Source organism: Coregonus clupeaformis, chromosome 23, assembly GCF_020615455.1.
Source record: "Coregonus clupeaformis isolate EN_2021a chromosome 23, ASM2061545v1, whole genome shotgun sequence".
Classification (NCBI taxonomy): Eukaryota; Metazoa; Chordata; class Actinopteri; order Salmoniformes; family Salmonidae; genus Coregonus; species Coregonus clupeaformis.
Window position 1 is genome coordinate 44,787,115 of NC_059214.1, and position 22,054 is coordinate 44,809,168.

The 22,054-nt window shown below is 41.8% G+C and overlaps 3 protein-coding genes across 5 annotated transcripts in view; 2 read left to right on the forward strand and 1 right to left on the reverse strand.

Moving 5' to 3' along the window:
* Nucleotides 1-1,877: 1,877 nt before the first annotated feature.
* On the forward strand, nt 1,878-19,861 carry LOC121536527 (SPRY domain-containing protein 7). Of its 2 annotated transcripts, none has more exons than XM_041843862.2 (5): nt 1,878-2,026; nt 10,206-10,322; nt 15,076-15,242; nt 16,069-16,171; nt 18,234-19,861. In XM_041843862.2, the coding sequence occupies exons 1-5, from the start codon at nt 2,002-2,004 to the stop codon at nt 18,329-18,331; spliced, it is 510 nt and encodes a 169-aa protein (XP_041699796.1). In that variant the 5' UTR covers nt 1,878-2,001; the 3' UTR covers nt 18,332-19,861. The 2 variants fall into 2 exon arrangements, with proteins under 2 accessions (XP_041699796.1, XP_041699795.1); XM_041843861.2 differs by lacking the exon at nt 1,878-2,026 and adding an exon at nt 9,831-10,047.
* Nucleotides 6,407-9,079, reverse strand: LOC121536526 (tripartite motif-containing 13). Of its 2 annotated transcripts, none has more exons than XM_041843859.2 (2): nt 8,949-9,079; nt 6,407-8,213 (listed from the first exon to the last, which is right to left on the reverse strand). In XM_041843859.2, exons 1-2 carry the CDS (start codon nt 9,030-9,032, stop codon nt 6,972-6,974), a joined length of 1,326 nt encoding a protein of 441 aa, XP_041699793.2. In that variant the 5' UTR covers nt 9,033-9,079; the 3' UTR covers nt 6,407-6,971. The 2 variants fall into 2 exon arrangements, with proteins under 2 accessions (XP_041699793.2, XP_041699794.2); XM_041843860.2 differs by lacking the exon at nt 8,949-9,079 and adding an exon at nt 8,295-8,936.
* Nucleotides 19,862-21,355: 1,494 nt separating the features above from the next.
* Nucleotides 21,356-22,054, forward strand: part of LOC121536528 (importin subunit alpha-4-like) — a 34,581-nt gene continuing 33,882 nt past the window's right edge. Inside the window, exon 1 of the mRNA XM_041843864.2 lies at nt 21,356-21,479. Within this exon, the coding sequence (XP_041699798.1) occupies nt 21,411-21,479 (69 nt within the window). The 5' untranslated portion in view covers nt 21,356-21,410. The remainder of the gene's footprint in view (nt 21,480-22,054) is intronic.

Sequence of the window (22,054 nt, forward strand, 5' to 3'; positions counted from 1 at the left end):
TGTGTGTGCACTTCTCTGCTCCTACCCTGTAATACCGGGTCCATCTCACGTCATAGCACGGCGTTAACTCTGGGATATTTCCTTATATACACCCACAGTCGTGTCCAAGATGGCAGATGGCGTCATTGTTTGTTAATCAGTATAAACACCTGTAGGGAATAGAAAAACCACACATTCTCTGCTCTACAATTTCTGATATATTTCTCCAAAAGGTTTATTTTAAGCTCTGACAACATCCAGTTGTAATTCATGGTGATAGTATTCCATCATGTCCTTAGGTTTTGGATGCCTCTGTTTTACAGATTTATGGTCTTTTTTTTTTTTTTTTTTTTTTACATGCACCCTTTCTAATGATAAGTTACACCAATAATTTATGAAGATGCTATCGTTGTCTGGCCAGGGGGGAGTCGATCATCAACTAATTAATGGTCTTCCAGACGTACCTTTTTTAAAATCTGTTGGTGACGTTGGTCAGTTGTTGAATTGTGCCGTAGTACATTAGTGGTATTGGAGTGGTTATCGGACTTGATCAAATCAGCAGAAGCAAGTGATATTTGGAAACGAGGGTAACCATAATTGTGCCTATGATGCAAGTTAATACCAAGCCATAACGGTTGTCACTTTAAACCCTGTTTTTCTACGTTGCTGCACTGCCTTTCAATAGCTTCCCTTTTGTCCAGGTAACAGTTTGAATGAAACATCCTTCAACGTCCGTCAACCATGGCTTTCTTTTCAGTAGACTAAATGTTACTTAGCAGCGTTGGGGGCTATTCATTTTCGATAAGTGTCAAGTAACTTGGACATTTGACATTGTGATTTGATATTTCTGTCCCTTTGTTGTCATGCTATGGCGTCGTCTCATAGTAGGACTTCTACTCTGACTTTAGGGATGGAGTGAGTGATATTGTATTCCGAGATCATTCATTCTTGCACTTTCAGAATTAGCATTTTCTAGATGTATTGTAATTATCAGATTTGTATTGTTGAGTAATTAAGATACTAACATGTCTGAGGTTTCATATTTGTGAGTTTTAATTTTGGCAACAAAAAAATGCTTTTTACTCTAACCTTGGTCTTGAGGCCAGGTTTATAAACATTGCACCATAGTTTAGCTTCGTAAAACTGGCGCTTGTGTTACCCTTATAGCAAGTGATTGAAACCGCATCTCCCCTTCAATTTAGCTGATCCGGTCTCAATCTGTGTCATAATAAATATCTATCCACACACACACACACACACACACGTGACTGTTATAGAAGAAAAGTGCTTTGCCTTTATTTAGCTAATTACCTGACTTTATTTACCCCATCTTCTCCTCTGTGTGTTTTCAGATGGTTGTAGAATCTTGGAGTTCCCTTCAGCCACCGAGAGAAGACCTGGATGCTGCTGTATGTGTGAGAAAGAAAGGGGATGTGTGTGTGTGTGTGTGTGTGTGTGTGTGAGAGAAAGGGGATGTGTGTGTGTGAGAGAGAGAGAGAGAGAGGATGTGTGTGTGTGTGAGAGAGAGAGAGAGAAACGGGATGTGTGAGAGAGAGAAAAATGGGATGTTTGTGAGAGAGCGAGAGAGAGGATGAGTGAATGCAGGAGAGGGAGCTGGAGTCGGAGGATGAGTGAATGCAGGAGAGGGAGCTGGAGTCGGAGGATGAGAGCGTGTGTGAATGAGATGGAGCTTGTTGTGGTGGTGCTGTAGCAGCACAGAATGGTTTGTGGGTTACACAGAGATGCAGGCCATACTGTGCTGCAGCAGTAACGCCTGGACAGACGGGCATCTGTGGAACCATCCAGAAGAGTGTGTGTGGGGGATCCACCTGCCTCGTTACTGGCTGCCTTGCTGTAGCAGCACGTAAATATTGGAGTTAAAACTACTGCTTAAGCCTCCAGTATTGCTCGTGCTGCTGAAGCAAAGCTGACCGCTTGCCGCGAGTCTGTCTGTGTCTGCATGCATCCTTCACGCGCAGCACAGGAGAACGGTGCGCAGGAGGGGAGAAGATACAGAGAGGGATGCCATGTGTCATCTTTATGACAGGTACAGACAGATGAGGTTTTAAGCAGTTGCTTTTGTCCATTTTATTTCCATTCTAATTCATTTTACAGCTAGGACTATGTTGTATTTTATAGTTAGTAGTTAATTTTTTTTAAACATGTTCATGCATTTTTATATCCATTTTAACCGTTTCTTTGCACATTAAATTACTTGTTTGCATGATTTAGTCGGCCCATAATGTTTAACTTTTTTATGTGCTGCATTTTCTAATAAACGTTTTGAAATGGTGCACCTTTTCCTTTTATTTTATTCTCATCTTTCAGTCCTTGAAAGTTACCATACAACTAGGCTACCATCCCTCTGGGCGCAATGTCAGTTCAATGTCTAGTTTTGATTTACATTTGGTTGAGTTGTCAACTAACGTGAATTCAATTTGAAATCAACAAAATTCACCATGTCATTGGATTTAGGTTAAAAGTTGGGTGGGAAAAAGAAATGCCCTTACCTTGAATGTTTTTGCTAATCCAATTAGTTTTCCACGTTGGTTCAATGTCGGTGATTGGGGAGGGGGTTGAAATGTGGAAGCAACTTTGATTCAACCAGTTTTTACCCAGTGGGATGCTGTTAGTGTCCTTTCACACCAAATAATTATTGGTTTATCACCATTCACCATTGCCTTATCTTCAGAGAAAATCCAACTATTGAAATGATACAAATAAGCTTCTCAATCGACCTTATTTTAAGCTCTGGATAAGAGCGTCTGCTAAATGACTAATAATAATAATTATTATTATTTTAAGCTTCTCAATCGACCAAGAACTTGCACCAGCTCTTGCGAAAATTAGATATACCCTTACACTGCTGAGTTTACAAATCACCTGATTATTATTTTAGGCAAGATAGGCCTGTGTGACAGGAACCTATAGCCTGTGTAGGCCCAAAGCGAGCTGCACTATGTTGTCTAATTTCCATCAGTTCAATTTGAATTATTAGCATATTTGGGCCTATTCAGAGGGTCAATTGGCTTTTTGATTTCTTGGAATATTCCAAACACTGATAATGTCAAGATCCGTTTGAATGGAATGTGTATAGTAATTTAACCCTCATTCCGAGGCTTTTGGGGTTGGTTGTCTTCTTTTTTTTTTTGAGCCAGAGGAAATGACCTTATCTAGTCATTTGGCTAACTGAATAGAATTTGGCCATTGGCCTATATATTTTAGCAAGCTATAGGCTGAAGACTCGTAATCTTGTCAACAATTAGCCTAATATATTTCAAGCATCTATCATCACCTTTCCAAACACTCGTGAATGTTACCTGCGAGCTTATCACACGGCGAGTTTCAAACCTTTCTACAGCGGTAAGGTCACCGGGTAGGCCTATTTCCTATTGGGACTGACTGAAAGATCTGGGTGGGGCTCATGTGCAAACAGGAATGCTTTACCGTAGCGAAGCGGTCGAAAATAGGTCTCAGTAGCATAACTTTGATATAGGCCTAAAAAAGGTCAGTAATATTTTAAGAGTTCAATTTGTTCATAACAGTTCCTGCAAGGCCATGCATGATCACACTCACCAACATGCAGAGAGGCTATAACACTTGATCTATACTTTGCTGTCAATTATGTTCTTTAGATTGGATGCTTGATCAGCCTATTCTACGCAGACATTTCACATTTTCTTTCAGGGAACTTGGCCTAGCCTATTTGAAGTGTCCCAAAGATATGTTTAAAAGCGGATAGTCTACATATTGGTTGTGGTAGCTAACATAGACATAAAGCAATTTTATAATCAAATTTTATACAGGAATGTATCACGCATGTCCTAAACCCCGTCGCCTGTTATCAAGATGAGCCCTATTATCATCCGTAGTCTAAAATCCGAGGATGAGATTTTCAGTCGAATGTCTCAACCAAACAACACCTGCCCTATATTCTAGTGTGTATTTATTTATTCTTGTGAAACTTAAGTAAATACATTTTCCGATCTCTGGCTTGATTTGGAGCCACATATTTTGTGACAAGCAAATGACGCAGAGCGCTGCAATGCCATTTGAAGGGAAAATGACTTATCAAACTGCCATGGGTTTTAGCAGTGCATGGGTTATGCTTGCACATCTTATTTTTAGGCTAATTTAAACTTTTTTTTCCTATAAGAAAATAAAGCAAGGTGTTCCATTTTGTCTTAGGCAAATAGGCCTACGCACGTAGCCTACACACACTGCACTCTACCATCCCGAAATTATGCACATGCAGCCTACCAAAGTTATGCTATATTTTAAATGCTGCATATGAAACATTTTGTCCATTAAATGCTGAAATAAGACAATTGTTAAATTACTTCTGCAAACCTATTTAGGCTATCGACTATGGTGAGTTTTTCAGGGGACTTTATTTTATACAGGCCGTGGGTGTAGACTGCTTTACCCTGGTCGAAAATAGTCCTATGCATTTACATTTTACTTCCCAGCCTTTGTCACTGCAGGTTATTATCGAAATAACATTGTAATTTTAATTTAGGCTATTTTGGGTATTTTCTCTTCAAACTATTTTGAAGAGCACCCATTTCGTTTTATTAATTCCTATTCACATATTTTATTTTATTTTATTTTAATAATCTGCCAAATGACTTTGGCATGCTTTATGTTGTGTAGTTACTTGAGAATATTTAGTTAAAGGCCTATTTAGGCTACATCTTACGATGTCTTTGAAATATAACATTTAGTATTTTTGGGAATCCAAAAGTGTTGGCCAGGCATTCTATATAACATCTCGTTGCTCATTTGATTTAATCTGGTAGGCTATAGGCTACCAATAATATGTTAAATGTTTTATTCTGGCCATGCATTCACCTGTTCCTTCATATGAGACAAATAATTTTACTTTAGAGATGATACAATTCACTAGTCAGACTTACGGAGAGGAATTGTAGGCTATAGCTATTTTAATATATTCTTAAACGCCTGATGTTTATCATAATAGAAATGTAATATATTTATTTGGTCGATAACGTTTTGGGGTCTAAATATATGACTTCAGTGGCTTCTTTTATTGCAATGAAAGGCCTTTCGAGCCACAGTTCTGTTGATTTGCGCACCATATGCCATTAGTGTAGCCTTATGCTATTCCCACCAAAAATTATTCAATATGTTGGATTTTTAATAGTTAGTAGGAATTGTTAGAAAAAAGACGGTAGGCCTACGATAAGCATTATATAAGATCGTTATGCATGCAGGCATCATTTCATCATCATGCCATTACCCAATATTTTGGGTGCATTTAGATATAAATGCATCGATTGTCAAATTTCATAATATCAGTATATTTGTATTTATTTGAAGTCGTAGCCTATTAGATATTATTAATTGAGTTATTATAGGAAAGAGAATGACCAACTTTACATTTTCATCCCTTATTTGCCCGGCAACAGTAGGCTATATATAGCCTAGGCCTATACATGCCGTGACGTTAGTCCTGAATTCTGGTCGGTGCTTACATCAGGTTTGTGCTGTGGTCTGATCCTGGGATTTCCATCAGGATTTCGTTCCTTCAGAAAAGTGAAAACCGCACGACATGTCCAATGGACACCTCCAATGGATGCACTGCCCAATTTTCATTAAAACGTACGGCCCAATGTAGGCTTATATGGTTGCTTTCTGTATAGGCCTATACGTTTTCTGAAAACTAACCTAAACTAAAAATGAGATAGATATGTTTGTAGCTATAGGCCTATTACTTCTAGACAATGTTACATATGGGATGGAATTATTTAGTAGCCTGTTAGAAGTAAGAATTGCTCTTCCGTCATCTACTTGCAACATGCATGGACTGCATAGCGGCCCAGTGTAGGCAAACCATGGCCATCTATGACAATCCGTGGCATTCAAAGTTGAGCTCACGTTGACATTCACTGGGACAGTTGATTAAATCTATTTCATCCCATATGTGTATAATTAGTTGTTGTAAATGGAATTTCAGAATTAGATTAGGCTTATTGTCTTTCGATTTTGCACAAAAAAATCGCCACTGTGGTCAAAACGTAACCTAGGCCTAAAGGCCAAAACATGTTTTTGAATAATACAAAATAAATTGCTATATAATGTTATATTTAGATAAGCCAAGACGATTTTTCTATAGGCCTAATTATGCAACATTCAACCTTGGCCCCGGTGGAGGTTAAATCACGCAATGATGTCCGATCAACAGGGAAGGCGAACATTAAACGAGCATTTGGAACGCCTGTGCGAGTGCATGGAATTTCATAGTCGTAATGTCGGTATTTCATCTCACTTGAGCAGTGTGCAGGGGCACCAATAGAGGCTTCACTTCTGACCTTGACCGGGAAAATAGCCTACACGTGCGAAAAAGAGCCTCCACAAATTTGGTGAAACCCCCTCAGTCACTCAAAAATAAAGATGACGAAAAAGACCACATTTATGTTTTATTAGGTAAAAAATGAGTCTGGTGACACCGTATGAGGCATTTTGACAACTCAACAGATGGTCAGTAAAAGTAAGGCAAAAAAAAAAACGATACTCAAGACATTTAAACTCGATGTAAATATTAGGCCTATCCTACATAATCTAGCCTATGGAATGTAAAAATATCCTGAGGTGACAGACTATGACCTGTGGTTGTCAAAGTCCTAGTGTGATCATATGGCTTGGAGAAGGATGGATGGTGCTCCTGGTCAGAGCTGCTGCTTAACACTCACCAAACAAGCCATTCACAAATGACAACATTTAATGTACTGCAATAGTGTTTTGATTTACCTTAGTGTTGTATGGTTATTCTATGTTTAGTGTATATATATATATATATATATTACACACACACACACAACACAAAGCATGATAAATATGTGCTTGTAAATACTTCAATAGCTTTCTAGTGCTTGCTATGAATCTACTAATAGCTTGTACAATATAGGCTTTCAATATCAGACTGCCATAGCTTGCTTCAGATCCATGTAGCAAAAATAACACTCGGGAATCTAAAGAAATTTACTACGGCTAAGAAATTCGTCAAGAAAATCGGCATGTGTCTTAAAGAGGTTCAGGATACAGTTCAGAATCGCACCCACCAGGCAAACGCAGGCATCCACTACCTCTCCCCAGCACTGCCACGCACCGTTAGCCAGTTCCAGCCACCCAGCCAGCACTGGCAGGTAGGCATGGCCGAGCGAGGAGATTTGGGCTGACACCGCGGTCAGGCTGTCAGGCTGCAGAAGCACCAGGGCGCATAAAAGGCACACAAAAAACACGACAACTCTCCCCAGCGCTTTGCCGCCGACATGCGGGGTCGTTGAGCTATACACGCCACTCTCGTGCGGAACCGAGAGCTTGTCCACATCTTTAAGCTTCATCGAGTCCCAGTTTTTGACGTCGAAATTCCTGACCAAGGGACCGACGTCCATGTCTGTCCGGGAGGGCAGCGGCGTTTCCCGGACGACGCGCAACTTCTCCCTGAACTCCTGCATCTGCTCAAGGAAGCAGAGGGGGTCGGTCACATTCCTGAAGGACTCGGCGATGCTGAGAGCGCGCTTCTGCTCCTCCAGCGCAGCGCTCAGTTTATTGATCTCGGGGTCGTAGGCTTGCATCACCACCAACTTCAGAGTCTCGAAATCGGAGAGGATCTCGTTCTTTTTGTGGTCCAGGGCGCTGATCAGTTTGACAAAATAGTCGGTTACTTTCTCTGCGTCCCTGGAAACTAACTGGAGCGCCTTTTTCTTACTGGCTTCCAGTGTCTCCAGGCAGGATAGTATATCCGTGCTGTGCCAGCGCTCCACTCCCTGGAACAGCTCTTCAAATGCGGATTTCTCCTGCTCGTACGCGTCTTCCAGGGCACAGAATGTATGTCCTTTATGGTCGCCTGTTGTTGCGCAAAAACCACAAATAAGTTTCAAGTCTGTGGCACAGAATATATTAAGCGGTTGACCACTGTGGTGTTTGCACAGGGCCATCCTGGGTAAAACTCTGATTTTGTTGTATTTCTCCACGATTCCACGTAACGAGTAGTTGATCTGAAGGCTGTTTATGCCGTTTTGAGGGGTCTCCTTGCGGCAACTGGGGCATTTGAAAGGGGGTCTCCAAACTGGTCCTCGGTTGTTCCCCTCCAGAATCCCCTCCAAGCACTTCTTGCAGAAGCTGTGTGAGCACGGCAGAACTCGGGGGTCCTCAAAGACACAGCAGCAAATTGGGCAGGTGAGGTCCTCCTCTAGAAGCTCCATGGTGTTCTGAAATAAAAGACAACCAGGATTGAGTGGAGAACTAATCGAAAATAATAGATCAATACACTATCCATCAGTTATACATACCCGTTTGTTTAGCTACTTCACCCAGCCGCGCAATAATTCAGAAGTAGTGATGGTGGAAATGCACATCCCTAGAATTACGCATGACAACACTTTGGATAAAACCCAGAGTACCCACTCCAGCGAATGGTGTTAAAATTCAGCCACCCTCAAAAGGAAAATAAGAGGCGACGATGTACCCGCGTAAAACATGAAAATAAAAAGCGCAGTGGAACATCACGCCTAGGTGCATAGACTATTTGGCTACAGTGAAAAACCATTCGCCACGGTCCCTATTTTTCCTATGTTCAACGACCTACTTTTTAGTGTTCACACTAGATGTTTTTTTTTTATGAGACGGGATATCACGCAATCACGACACAGCCGTTTCATCCAACTGGTCTATATATAGATGAGATGGTAACGACTGAAGTTCCCACTCACTTCAGATTTGACTTCTGCTTTAATGTTAATAGCCCGCTGAAACGTAACCTTAGCAATATAAGCTATGCTGCATAAACACAAACTTCCACCAACGATTACCACTCAGTATAAACGAGTCGCAGTCTATAAGTTAGATCATACACGAGTATGTCCTATTGGCAAGGTATTGAGGATAGTTATGACAGCTTTTGCAGGCGTATAGCAACATGCAACTGGACCAAAAAAAACACTTACCAGCTGCAGAGACGCACAGTGCAACGCAATCATGGCGCTTGTTGCTGTGCAGACTTCGCCCTTTCCGGGAGAAAAGTTAACCATTGCATGGCCACAGCACTGCGCTAACGAACCTTCCAGCTCCAAATAGCGCACAGTATAGAACGCGCCTGATACAGTGGCGCGCAGAAAGTAAAAACATCTCAGTGATATTAATGGCCAGCGTTTTTTAAGTACATATTTTTTACTTTTTAAGAACAAGATGCGTTATCTTTTTCAGTAGTAAAAATGCAGAGGATCCCTGCAAGTTGGAGTTGGGAGGCGGGCTGTTGCTATGCAAAACATTTTTACAGCGTGAAAGACTGTCAACCACTAGGTTCTTAGTCACCCGGCTTTTGATCACTGCCTCTATTGCACCATTTGTATACGTCATTATGAACTTGAAGTAACGATAATCGATTCATATGTGTGAAGTTTGAACATCAGGCTATAGTGCATGTACGTTTGCATTGTAATTTTCATCCCCACTGATACCCAGCGCATGAATACAAAGTAGCCTATTAGAAGTGCTCTCAAAAGACTTGGTGATAGGCTACTGAACGGCTCCTTTTTTAACTGACGACATGTAGGCCTACCCAGCAACAATATTGGTGTTCATTACAGGCATTTGCCCCGTTATTTGATAGGAGATGGAATTCCCACTCTACACACATATGATCATGCCATGTGTCCCAGGCTTGACACATTGATAACCAATAGCTACTAAGTCACGTGTAATTTTTTTTTTTTTGACCTTGATTTTCTTCCCTTGTTTCCATGCCATCAGGAGCCGCTGCTTTGCAAGCAATGTGATTGGACGCATTGGAAAGGAGCGCATGTGTGGCTCATGACACTGTGGTATGGCTGCCACCAGGTGTCGCTGTTTCATTATGATGGTAGCTTTTCTCATGAGCTCCTTCAGAGCTTGTTAACTTCGTCGGCATGACCATTTCCGGATAATATTTTAGCGCAAGAATGGCTGCAATGTTTACGTGTTGTCTGGGATGCTGCGGAGATGGGGGAACGGGGCATATTCCCCTCAAAGAAATGCCCACCGTCCAGTTAGACACGCATCATATGGGTGAGAGAAAAAACGTTCTGACGGGTCGTTGTTTTAAGCAGTAAATGCTCGATAGAAGGCCGGTGTGGTTAGCCTATCTTGGCTAGCTACTGTCCAGCTTGCTGTTTTTGACAACGCCGTCGTAAATAAAATTCAAATATTGATTTGTTCTTGTACAGGCACGGATGTGGTCATCGTGAAGAGTGGCCGGAGGATATGTGGCACCGGGGGTTGCCTCGCCAACGCTCCCCTGCACCAAAACAAGAGTTACTTTGAGTTCAAGATCCAGTCCACAGGTAATGATTGAAAATGAGTCCATGTACTGTCTGTCTTTGTGTGGGAGATAAAATGGATAAGGAACTATGGGGAATGTCGCTTGGTGTGCGCGCATCAGGCAGGGTAGCTTTGGGAAATAACATCCGGAGTATGTGTATAATAAGTTGGACTCCCCGAGTGAACCAAGAGAGTGTGTGTGGTTCTGAAAAAAATGAAATTAAATACAATAGTAAATGGCAGGTATAAGCTTAATACAACCTCCAATTACATAAGCTATAAAGAATACGGCTACAATAGGTTATGTGCTGCACAGGGCAATACAACCTAACAATATGGCTGTTACTGCACTAATGAAAGATCAGACAGGTGCAGCCACACAGCACTACCAAGCAGCACCATCATCCTCACACAACTGCAAAATATATATATATATATATATATATATATATACAGTACCAGTCAGAAGTTTGGACACACCTACTCATTCAAGGGTTTTTCTTAATGACTATTTTCTACATTGTAGAATAATAGTGAAGACATCAAAACTATGAAATAACACATGGAATCATGTAGTAACCAAAAAAGTGTTAAACAAATCAAAATATATTTTAGATTTTAGATTCTTCAGAGTAGCCTTGATGACAGCTTTGCACACTCTTGGCATTCTCTCAACCAGCTTCATGAGGAATGCTTTTCCAACAGTCTTGAAGGAGTTCCCACATATGCTGAGCACTTGTTGGCTGCTTTTCCTTCACTCTGCGGTCCAACTCATCCCAATTGGGTTGAGGTCGTGGGATTGTGGAGGCCAGGTCATCTGATGCAGCACTCCATCACTCTCCTTGGTCAAATAGCCCTTACACAGCCTGGAGGTGTGTTGGGTCATTGTCCCGTTGAAAAACAAATGATAGTCCCACTAAGCGCAAACCAGATAGGATGGCGTATCGCTGCAGAATGCTGTGGTAGCCATGCTGATTAAGTGTGCCTTGAATTCTAAAAAAATCACAACAGTGTCACCAGCAAAGCACCATCACACCTCCTCCTCCATGCTTCATGGTGGGAACCACAGATACAGAGATAATCCGTTCACCTACTCTGCATCTCACAAAGACACGGCAGTTGGAACCAAAAATCGCAAATTTGGACTCATCAGACCAAATGACAGATTTCCACCGGTCTAATGTCCATTGCTCGTGTTTCTTGGCCCAAGCAAGTCTCTTCTTATTATTGGTGTCCTGTAGTGGTTTCTTTGCAGCAATTCAACCATGAAGGCCTGATTCACGCAGTCTCCTCTGAACAGTTGATGTTGAGATGTGTCTGTTACTTGAACTCTATGAAGCATTTATTTGGGCTGCAATTTCTGAGGCTGGTAACTCTAATGAACTTATCCTCGGCAGCAGAAGTAACTCTGGGTCTTCCTTTCCTGTGGGGTCTTCCTTTCGTGTAGCGGTCCTCATGAGAGCCAGTTTCATCATAGCGCTTGATGGTTTTTGCAACTGCACTTGAAGAAACTTTCAAAGTTCTTGAGATTCTCCGTATTGACTGACCTTCAGGTCTTAAAATAATGATGGACTGTCGTTTCTCTTTGCTTATTTGAGCTGTTCTTACAATAATATGGACTTGGGTCTTTTACCAAATAGGGCTATCTTCTGTATACCACCCCTACCTTGTCACAACACAACTGATTTGGCTCAAACGCATTAAGAAGGAAAGAAATTCCACAAATTAACTTTTAACAAGGCACACCTGTTAATTGGAATGCATTCCAGGTGGCTACCTCATGAAGCTGGTTGAGAGAATGCCAAGAGTGTGCAAAGCTGTCATCAAGGCAAAGAGTGGCTACTTTGAAGAATCTCAAATATAAAATATATTTTGATTTGTTTAACACTTTTTTGGTTACTACATGATTCCATGTGTTATTTCATAGTTTTGATGTCTTCACTATTATTCTACAATGTAGAAAATAGTAAAAATAAAGAAAAACCCTGGAATGAGTAGATGTGTCCAAACTTTTGACTGGTACTGTATGTGTATATATATATATATATATATATATCCACAAGGCTCATAGCAAACAAAATACCCACATAATCTATACCATATACAACCACAGGGCATATAAGACTAGGCACTGGTGGACATTATACTATACAATTAAATGCCAAATGTCCGAAATTAGATGACACAAACAACAGGATTAGCAAGCTTACAGTTGCTAGCTCGCGGTAAACACTCAAATTAGCATAACAAAGAGGAGTGCATCCAGAACACATAAAGAGTAAGAAATATGAAATCACATTTCTGAAGGACGTACACTGGCCTTGGCTAAAACAAAGATTTCTAACTAAAGATGGCTGGAACTTATCACTTGGCTTGTGTACTTTCTCTATACTGAACAAAAATATAAACGCAACATGTAAAGTGTTGGTCCCATGTTTCATGAGCTTTTCAATACGCACAAAAAGCTTATTTCGATTTAAGTTTTGTGCACACATTTGTTTACATCCCTGTTAGTGAGTATTTCTCCTTTGCCAAGATAATTAATCCACCTGATAGGTGTGGCATATGAAGAAGCTGATTAAACAGCATGATCATTACACAGGTGCACCTTGTGCTGGGGACAATAAAGGGCCACTCTAAAATGTGCAGTTCTGCCACACAACACAATGCCACAGATGTCTCAAGTTTTGAGGAAGCGTGCAATTGGCATGCTGACTGCTGGAATGTCCACCAGAACTTTTGCCAGAGAATTGAATGTTCATTTCCCTACCATAAGCTACCTCCAATGTCGTTTGAGAGAATTTGTCAGTACGTCCAACCGGCCTCACAACCGCAGACCACGTGTAACCACACCAGCCCAGGACCTCCACATCTGGCTTCTTTACCTGCGGGATCGTCTGATACCAGCCACCCAGACAGCTGATGAAACTGTGGAGTATTTCTGTCTCTAATAAAGCTCTTTTGTGGGGGAAAAACATTCTGATTGGCAGGTCCTGGCTCCCCAGTGGGTGGGCCTATGCACTCCTAGGCCCACCCATGGCTGCGCCCCTGCCCAGTCATGTGAAATCATAGATTAGGGCCTAGTTAATTTATTTCAATTGACTGATTTCCTTATATGAACTGTAACTCAGTAAAATTGTTGCATGTTGCGTTTATATTTTTGTTCAGTATAGTTACTTCCTTCTCCCCAGAGATCGCCCAGCATGCATCTGCTCCACATCACCGGTGGGCAGAGCTACAGCTCTCCTATGATTAACTAATATTTATTCTCCATAGTCTTTCGTACAGGTGTGTTTCGCAAGCATTCCCGGAAGTCTCTCTCAGATTTGAGCTAACCCTATTCCAAACTGTAACATTAATTATCCTAACCTGCTGCGTTACTTCTCCTAACCTGCTGCGTTACTTCTCCTAACCTGCTGCGTTACTTCTCCTAACCTGCTACGAAAAAGTAACTTCCGGTCGTAGCTGTATACCACCTAGTCAGAACCTTGATTCTGCCAGATGGCTCTATTATCCTTACGTCATATGTCATTTGACGTCCTGCATTAAACCAGACAGGAAGAGGCGAAGTGAGAGGGTTTACTCTGCCCAAAATCTGTCCACAAAAATAATAATTTTTGTATGGAGATCAATTCATGTCAAACTTGGTCAACAAATGTAATTGCTAATTTGCTACATGAGGCTTATTTGATCAAATAGAAGTTCTTAATGGTTAGGTTGTTACAAATGTACTGATAAGTGGATGCACATGGCATTTCTGGAATGTTGTGCCTGTTGTTCACACACGTATCTGCCCTCTCATTGGCTATAATGGTCCCACCTGGTCTTGCCTCCTCTCGTCTGCCTTCCATCTTTGAGGACATGTATTTCTATTGTTAGTGGTCACTCGACCATCTTGTCAATATAATAGATCATCTTTTATTAAACTGCACAGCTGGTAATGCACTTGTGTCCCCTGGGGACCGGTTCGTACATAAAACATCCTCCATTCAGGCTGGAGAAGCAGTTTCCACCTCAACTCAATTTAATGGCCCGCCGGCTTAAAAAAGCTTGGAAGATATGCGTACCGTTTCAACAAAACAAAATTGTTCACCACAATGCTAGAGTGGCTAATGCTACTTCCTGCGCACCGCATTCATCCAGGGGTAAACAACAGTGCTTCAACCTGATTGGCTGAACTCTGTGTGCAACATCCGGAAATGGTGGTGGAATATTGTGTTTTATTAAGGCCGTATGCATATTTCCCATTTTTAGGTTGGCGGGCCATTAAATCGGGTTAAGGAGGAAAATGATGCCTTTGCAGCCTGAATGGAGGATGTTTTATGTACGAACCGGTCGCCGGGGCCACAAGTATTACCAGCTGTGCAGTTTAATGCAGGACGTCGATAACAAACGACGTAAGGATAATAGCGCCATCTGGCGGAATCAGGGCTACAGGCAGAGGGGATTCCCCTCGGTCCACTCCAGTGGTTATAGGGTTTACAGTACACGCCCTCTCCTGGGGGTACATGTGTGTTGGTAGAAGTCTACACACTTACTGTCCTGAACTGCACTGGCCTGGTTACACACACAGTTGCTGGAAGCGATACTGGAAAGCAAAAAAAGCCAGTCCAAGCTAGCAAAAACATTGACCAGAAGGAATACTCTCCTCCTAGTTGAAACGACCATATGCCAATATAGTTGCACCTCTGAACTTCAAGTAAAATGGTTTGAAAACCAGCACAGTACGGTTTGTGTTGGCAAGCTTGTTTTAAAGGTTCTAACCTCTGTGAGCAGGTATATGGGGGATAGGTGTGGCCACTCAGAAGGTGAACCTGAACCAGGTCCCCATGGGGCAGGACATCAACAGCCTTGTCCTGAGGCACGATGGCTCGGTGTACCACAACAACGCGGAGAAGAACCGTCTCCCTGCCAACAGCCTTCCACAGGAGGGGGACATTGTGGTGAGTGGACTGGGATGGTGGAGCGCAACGCAGCAGGTTTCATACATATGCTCAAGGTCTTTGTTAAAGCGTCAATGAACATGCTCTATAACAACTCAAGCAAGGAAAGCACATTGCGTAATTGAAACACAGCAATATTATTCTCTTCTGATAAACAAAAAGGAGTCCAACACCAAACACATGTTCATAAAAAGGAATGGGACAAACTTACTTGTTCAGTAACGCATCCAGGTTATATTAGGAAAAAAACATTCTAGTCCTTAGCTTTAAAGTACACAATAAACACGTTCTCCAAACACTACACAGTCATGCTTCCAGTCAGAGTGGAAGAGGTGAAGCGAGAGGATCCACTCCCGTCAGAATATGTCCACGCGGGAATACAGCGATAAGCAGACCGATAATGAGACCGCCCGCCTTTGGGACAACGACCATCTCGCCATTTTATATATATATATATATATATATATATATATAGAGTATCTCTTTTCCAGTCCATTAGGTTGCCACACTGATTAAAGGCAGGTGAGGCTACTTGAGGTGTGTTGGAGGAAGTCCCACCTCTATAAGAGGTAGATTGGATTGGGCTAGGCCAGAGATCTGTATATAAAGACTAGATGCTCATGTCTCCGCCCAATGGGAGTCATTGTCCCAAAGGCAGGAAGGCAGGCGACAAGCTTAGGTCCAAAATAAGCCCATAGAAACACATTGGGCTTATTTTGGCGATGGGAAACCTCTCGCTTCCCCTCTTCCTCTCAGGACAGGCTAAGGGGAAATTCAGTCAGGAGGTGTACAGGGAATCTAATCAGTTGTTTGTTTTCCATCTCAGGGCATCACATACGACCATGTGGAGCTGAATCTCTATCTGAATGGGAAGAATATGCACTGTCCAGCTTCAGGGATCAGAGGCACCGTGTTCCCGGTGGTTTATGGTGAGTGTGTGTGTGTACACAGCTTCATGCGCAGGGACATACTTACTTTCTCAGGAGGGAAAACCACCAATATCAAACATGAACAATTCTTATTTTATTCATATTTTCTTATTTCTCTTAACCTGTATCAACATAATACACTGCTCAAAAAAATTAAGGGAACACTAAAATAACACATCCTAGATCAGAATGAATCAAATAATCTTATTAAATACTTTTTTCTTTACATAGTTGAATGTGCTGAAAACAAAATCACACAAAAATTATCAATGGAAATCAAATTGATCAACCCATGGAGGTCTGGATTTGGAGTGACCCTCAAAATTAAAGTGGAAAACCACACTACAGGCTGATCCAACTTTGATGTAATGTCCTTAAAACAAGTCAAAATGAGGCTCAGTAGTGTGTGTGGCCTCCACGTGCCTGTATGACCTCCCAACAACGCCTGGGCATGCTCCTGATGAGGTGGCGGATGGTCTCCTGTGGGATCTCCTCCCAGACCTGGACTAAAGCATCCGCCAACTCCTGGACAGTCTGTGGTACAACGTGGCGTTGGTGGATGGAGCGAGACATGATGTCCCAGATGTGCTCAATTGGATTCAGGTCTGGGGAACGGGCGGGCCAGTCCATAGCATCAATGCCTTCCTCTTGCAGGAACTGCTGACACACTCCAGCCACATGAGGTCTAGCATTGTCTTGCATTAGGAGGAACCCAGGGCCAACTGCACCAGCATATGGTCTCAAGGGGTCTGAGGATCTCATCTCGGTACCTAATGGCAGTCAGGCTACCTCTGGCGAGCACATGGAGGGCTGTGCAGCCCCCCAAAGAAATGTCACCCCACACCATGACTGACCCACCGCCAAACCGGTCATGCTGGAGGATGTTGCAGGCAGCAGAACGTTCTCCACAGCATCTCCAGACTCTGTCACGTCTGTCACATGTGCTCAGTGTGAACCTGCTTTCATCTGTGAAGAGCACAGGGCGCCAGTGGCGAATTTGCCAATCTTGGTGTTCTCTGGCAAATGCCAAACGTCCTGCACGGTGTTGGGCTGTAAGCACAACCCCCACCTGTGGACGTCGGGCCCTCATACCACCCTCATGGAGTCTGTTTCTGACCGTTTGAGCAGACACATGCATATTTGTGGCCTGCTGGAGGTCATTTTGCAGGGCTCTGGCAGTGCTCCTCCTGCTCCTCCTTGCACAAAGGCGGAGGTAGCAGTCCTGCTGCTGGGTTGTTGCCCTCCTACGGCCTCCTCCACATCTCCTGATGTACTGGCCTGTCTCCTGGTAGCGCCTCCATGCTCTGGACACTACGCTGACAGACACAGCAAACCTTCTTGCCACAGCTCGCATTGATGTGCCATCCTGGATGAGCTGCACTACCTGAGCCACTTGTGTGGGTTGTAGACTCCGTCTCATGCTACCACTAGAGTGAAAGCACCGCCAGCATTCAAAAGTGACCAAAACATCAGCCAGGAAGCATAGGAACTGAGAAGTGGTCTGTGGTCACCACCTGCAAAAGCAGTCCTTTATTGGGGGTGTCTTGCTAATTGCCTATGATTTCCACCTGTTGTCTATTCTATTTGCACAACATTATGTGAAATCTATTGTCAATCAGTGTTGCTTCCTAAGTGGACAGTTTGATTTCACAGATGTGTGATTGACTTGGAGTTACATTGTGTTGTTTAAGTGTTCCCTTTATTTTTTTGAGCAGTGTATATGTTAACCCTTGCTCTCCCTTTTGTTAATTCCCAGTGGAAAAAACAGGCGCAAACGCCTAGTAAATCTGGGCCAATTTCTTTGGGGGTGGTTCTATTTTTCTGCCACAAGAGGGCAGTACGTACAAAGCTGAAACGGACAGCCTTCCTTTTGGTAGCATAAGATGAAATGGCAATTAAACACTACTGTTTTTTTGTTGTTGCTTGCACACCAGATTTCCCATGTGGTTACTAACGATGAAGTGCTAAATTGAGATCCAGTCAGTGAGTTATACCTGCTAAAGTACCCTCATGAAACACTGACTTGAACCCATGTTGATTTGATCTCTCTCTTCTGTTCCAGTGGATGACAGTGCCATCTTAGACTGCCAGTTCAGTGACTTCTACCATACGGCGCCGCAAGGCTTCGAGAAGATTCTGTTTGAGCAGCAGATTTTCTGAGCAGCACCTCCTTATACCTCCAGGCCTTTACACACACACACACACACACAACCCTCAGCTCACAGTGCTCCTTGTTGCTCCGCAGAGATCTGTGACCCCCGCCCTTGTTCCGTCTGGTTTGAGTGTCCCTCTGTGTGTGTTATGTCCTGGTTACTCTCGCTTTAAAGCTGTTCTGGGTCCAGTTGGGTAGTTTAGCTCTTGGTTGATGCCAGCACTGGAGCAGTAAGAATACGGATCCCAAGTCAGCGGTGAAGGGCATAGAGTTGCCAGTGTGGTGTGTGTGTGTGTGTGTGTGTGTGTGTGTGTGGTGTGCATTTGCAGCTGAAAGACAGTCAATTAGTCAATATTGCTTTGCTTCAGTTGTAATCATCCTGCATTGCCACGATCTGTTATGGTTGCTGCTGCTTTCTGAAAAGAGAGTTTAAACAATGTTTAGGTGTTGAGTCTGACAGTATCGTTGTGCAATCACTACACATGTCCATTGGTCTGGACCAGAAGCCATGTTGAGTGTTCTTTACTGCTACCTATGTATGGTTTGATTATGGAATCTCAATAAACTCTTAATGCCATATTGATATATGGGGCAAACACACCCAATATATATATATATATATATATATATATATATATATATATATATATATATATATATATATATATATAATTTCTCATTTTATTTGTTTATAGCTGACACTAATGTTCAATGTTTTGTTTCCCTGATAATTTACTTATAATTCTTGAGTTAGTTATTCATATTTAGATTTTTCTTATTTTGATTATGATATGTCATTTAAAGTAATATGTCACAGCGCTGATGGTTATTCCAAATGTCAGCAAATTTGCGAAGCTCTTTGGTTTTATTCGGGTTGGGTAGGTTACTTTCTGAATGTAATCCGTTAGTTACTAGTTACCTGTCCAAAATTCTAATCAGTAGCATAACTTTTGTATTGCCCAAACTCAGTAACGTAATCTGATTACATTCCCCTAAAGAGGCGTTAGAAAGCAAAAATGATCCATTAAATACATGCATTTGGTTATTCATCATAATGGTCTCTGACTTGTGGTCAGAATCGCTCAGGTCGAACAAACTTAAACTTGCGCATTTTTTCCATGCTGAATTGAATGTCATTGAGAAAACAAAGGTGTCATAATGTATTTTTTTTTCCGCAAACACCCTTTCTAAATTGTAAAAGTAATCCAAGAAGGAATCTAGTTTTTCAAAAGTATCTGTAATCTTATTTTGCTGTTAACGTAACTGATTAGTATTTTTTTGGGTAATCAGATTACACGAAACTGATTACACGTAATCACTTACTCCCCAACCCTGTATTTGTGGATGTGACATTTTCCAACCCTACTGTATTTCAACTGTCAGATGAACACATATCTCCTTTTGAAGCGTGAAAACTGTCTTCAATTGTAAATGTTTTGTTTTGTTTGCACTAATGACATGTATGTTGAATATTAAACCAAATCGGAATACTTATTGTTGAATACAATAAAGAAACTGGAGTCTCTAGAAGCATTTAACTCTTTTGGAACTCATTGCTTTAATAGTATGTGGGTTTATTTGTGTTTGTTTTAGAAAAGGTTCAAAACATTTGGCTTAAACAAATTATGGCTAAGCTTTTCGTACAACAGGTAAGGGTGTTTTCACACTTGGTCCCTTTCAGACAATTTTTGTGAACTCAGTGCGGTTCGCTTATTTCTTTGTGCAGTGTGAACACTCCAAAGGAACTCAGACCCCTCAAAAGAGCCCCCGAAGCTAACCGAACTGAGACCATCACAAGAGGTGGTCTGAGTTCGGTTCGCTTGAATTCCGGGGTCCAGTTCCCTTTTTTTTTTGGAACAATGTGAACGCAAAGCTCCCCAAGTTCACTTGTCATTATTCCCGTACTACACACTAGACTACTGCAACACCGTTTCCCCTGCCATAAACCCTCACATTAGTGCCACAAACGAGAGAAGATGATGTGCAGGTTCGCAGATAAAAATGTGTGCTTTTATTGATTAGCAATTGTCAAGGCTTCAGATTATTTGTTTGCAATATGTGATCTATAGGTTAAGAGAGCTTCATAAGCTGTTTATTGATTGTAAGGTTAGAATAGTGTGAGAAGACAACATATTTGGTGAGAATCACAACAGGGTACAAAATCGATTCTAGCTCTTAAAGGGGCAGTAGCCTACCTTGGGTGTACAATTTTCAATTACAACATTATTTGTTCTGCAGTTATTCTATTGCTATTTATTCTGTTACCAATCAAATGTACATGTTAATTGTATCTTCTGATTACAATTATTATGACTCATATTTTAACTAAGTGCAATCTATTAGCTTCCAAAATGTAAGTAGGTGTATCGAGCTGTCCGATAATGCATTCTGATTGAATGGCTTGTCCTGCACTTTGTAAAAGAGGACTTGGTCCACAAAATAGTTGAAGTGAACTGGCAAAAGAGTAGAGTCCTCATTCAAAGGCAAGGTCAGTGTTAATACAAAGAGAACAGAGTTATTTTGCTTTTTCTTTACCCTAGAGTTCACTTTAAAGAGGACTATATGTGAAAACGCCCTAAGACTAAGTCATGCTTTGATAAAGGAATCATATAATTATAGAAACTACATATAGTAGACACATATTTTCTATTGTTTTCCCCTTTTGACAATGTGATGTGAATAGTAAGCGAACAAACATTTCACAGGCCTCTCTTTCTGATGCCGTTTATGACACTCTTGATGGGAAAATCTTTATTGGTTAAGCCAAGGTACATGATTTGCTGAGGTGTCTGCAGATTTTCAAAATGTTTTAAATGAATGATATTTTTAAAATGTTTATTGACATGAACTTGAAGTGACATGTTGACATCTACTAGTAGCAAGCTAATGGTTTTAATAAGAACCATGGTGATGGCCATTGCTAAAACATCCCTTAAAAAATAGGACAGCCCGTCACGGAGCTCCTCCCTCATACTACCCCTCTGCGTACGTCTAGCCGGCCCTTTCTGTACTCGGCAGTATATTTACCGTGCTCTGCCTTTCACCGGAGATCGAACGCCGGAGTACTCTCGAACCAAGCAAACAGCCATGGCAGAAAACGCCGGCTTGGATAACCACCGTATCAAGAGCTTCAAAAACAAGGGACGCGATGTCGAGGTAGGATGCATTTATGTAGGGTGATTTACCAATGATCCGTGTTGGATTTACTTTAGACACCGGCTATCTTCACCGGCCTTGTCTGACAATCTTTTGATGAAGCCTTGCTAGCTAGCCAACTAGCTTGCAAGCAAAGAATGGAACGTTAGCTAGCTAAGTGCTCAGCCGGCTTCGCTAACAACGAAAAACCGTTAGCTAGCTACGTTTGGTAGCTGATTACCTAACTAAGCTAACGACGTTAGCAGCTAACTTAGCTACGCTACCACCTGCTTTGAAAGCAGAATAGAGTTGACAGCCCAACTGGCCAAATCCAGAGACGGTAGTTAGCAAGAACATGTATTAACTACATAGATTCTCTATCTAACAAATTGAACCCTGTTCATGACTTACAGTAGCTCGCTATCTTTTAAGCTAGTACCCTTGTCCAACCATAATGAGCTAGCTAGCTAACTGAACAGCTAAAATAGGCATTTTTGAAGGACAGCCTGTGCAAAAAATATTCTTATAGCTAGTTATCTATATAAGCTAGTTAGCTGCTCGGTGAATATGTTGATTGAATTATTCTGTTAGGACTG

Excerpts from the sequence above, each read along its gene's own strand:
- LOC121536526 (XM_041843859.2), bottom strand. The coding sequence starts at position 9,032 with ATGGTTAACTTTTCTCCCGGAAAGGGCGAAGTCTGCACAGCAACAAGC. Across the intron at positions 8,214-8,948 it reads ACTGTGCGTCTCTGCAGCTG|AACACCATGGAGCTTCTAGA; the intron begins GTAAGTGTTTTT and ends CTTTTATTTCAG.
- LOC121536527 (XM_041843861.2), top strand. The coding sequence starts at position 9,942 with ATGGCTGCAATGTTTACGTGTTGTCTGGGATGCTGCGGAGATGGGGGA. Across the intron at positions 15,243-16,068 it reads CACAGGAGGGGGACATTGTG|GGCATCACATACGACCATGT; the intron begins GTGAGTGGACTG and ends TTTCCATCTCAG. Across the intron at positions 16,172-18,233 it reads CGTGTTCCCGGTGGTTTATG|TGGATGACAGTGCCATCTTA; the intron begins GTGAGTGTGTGT and ends CTTCTGTTCCAG.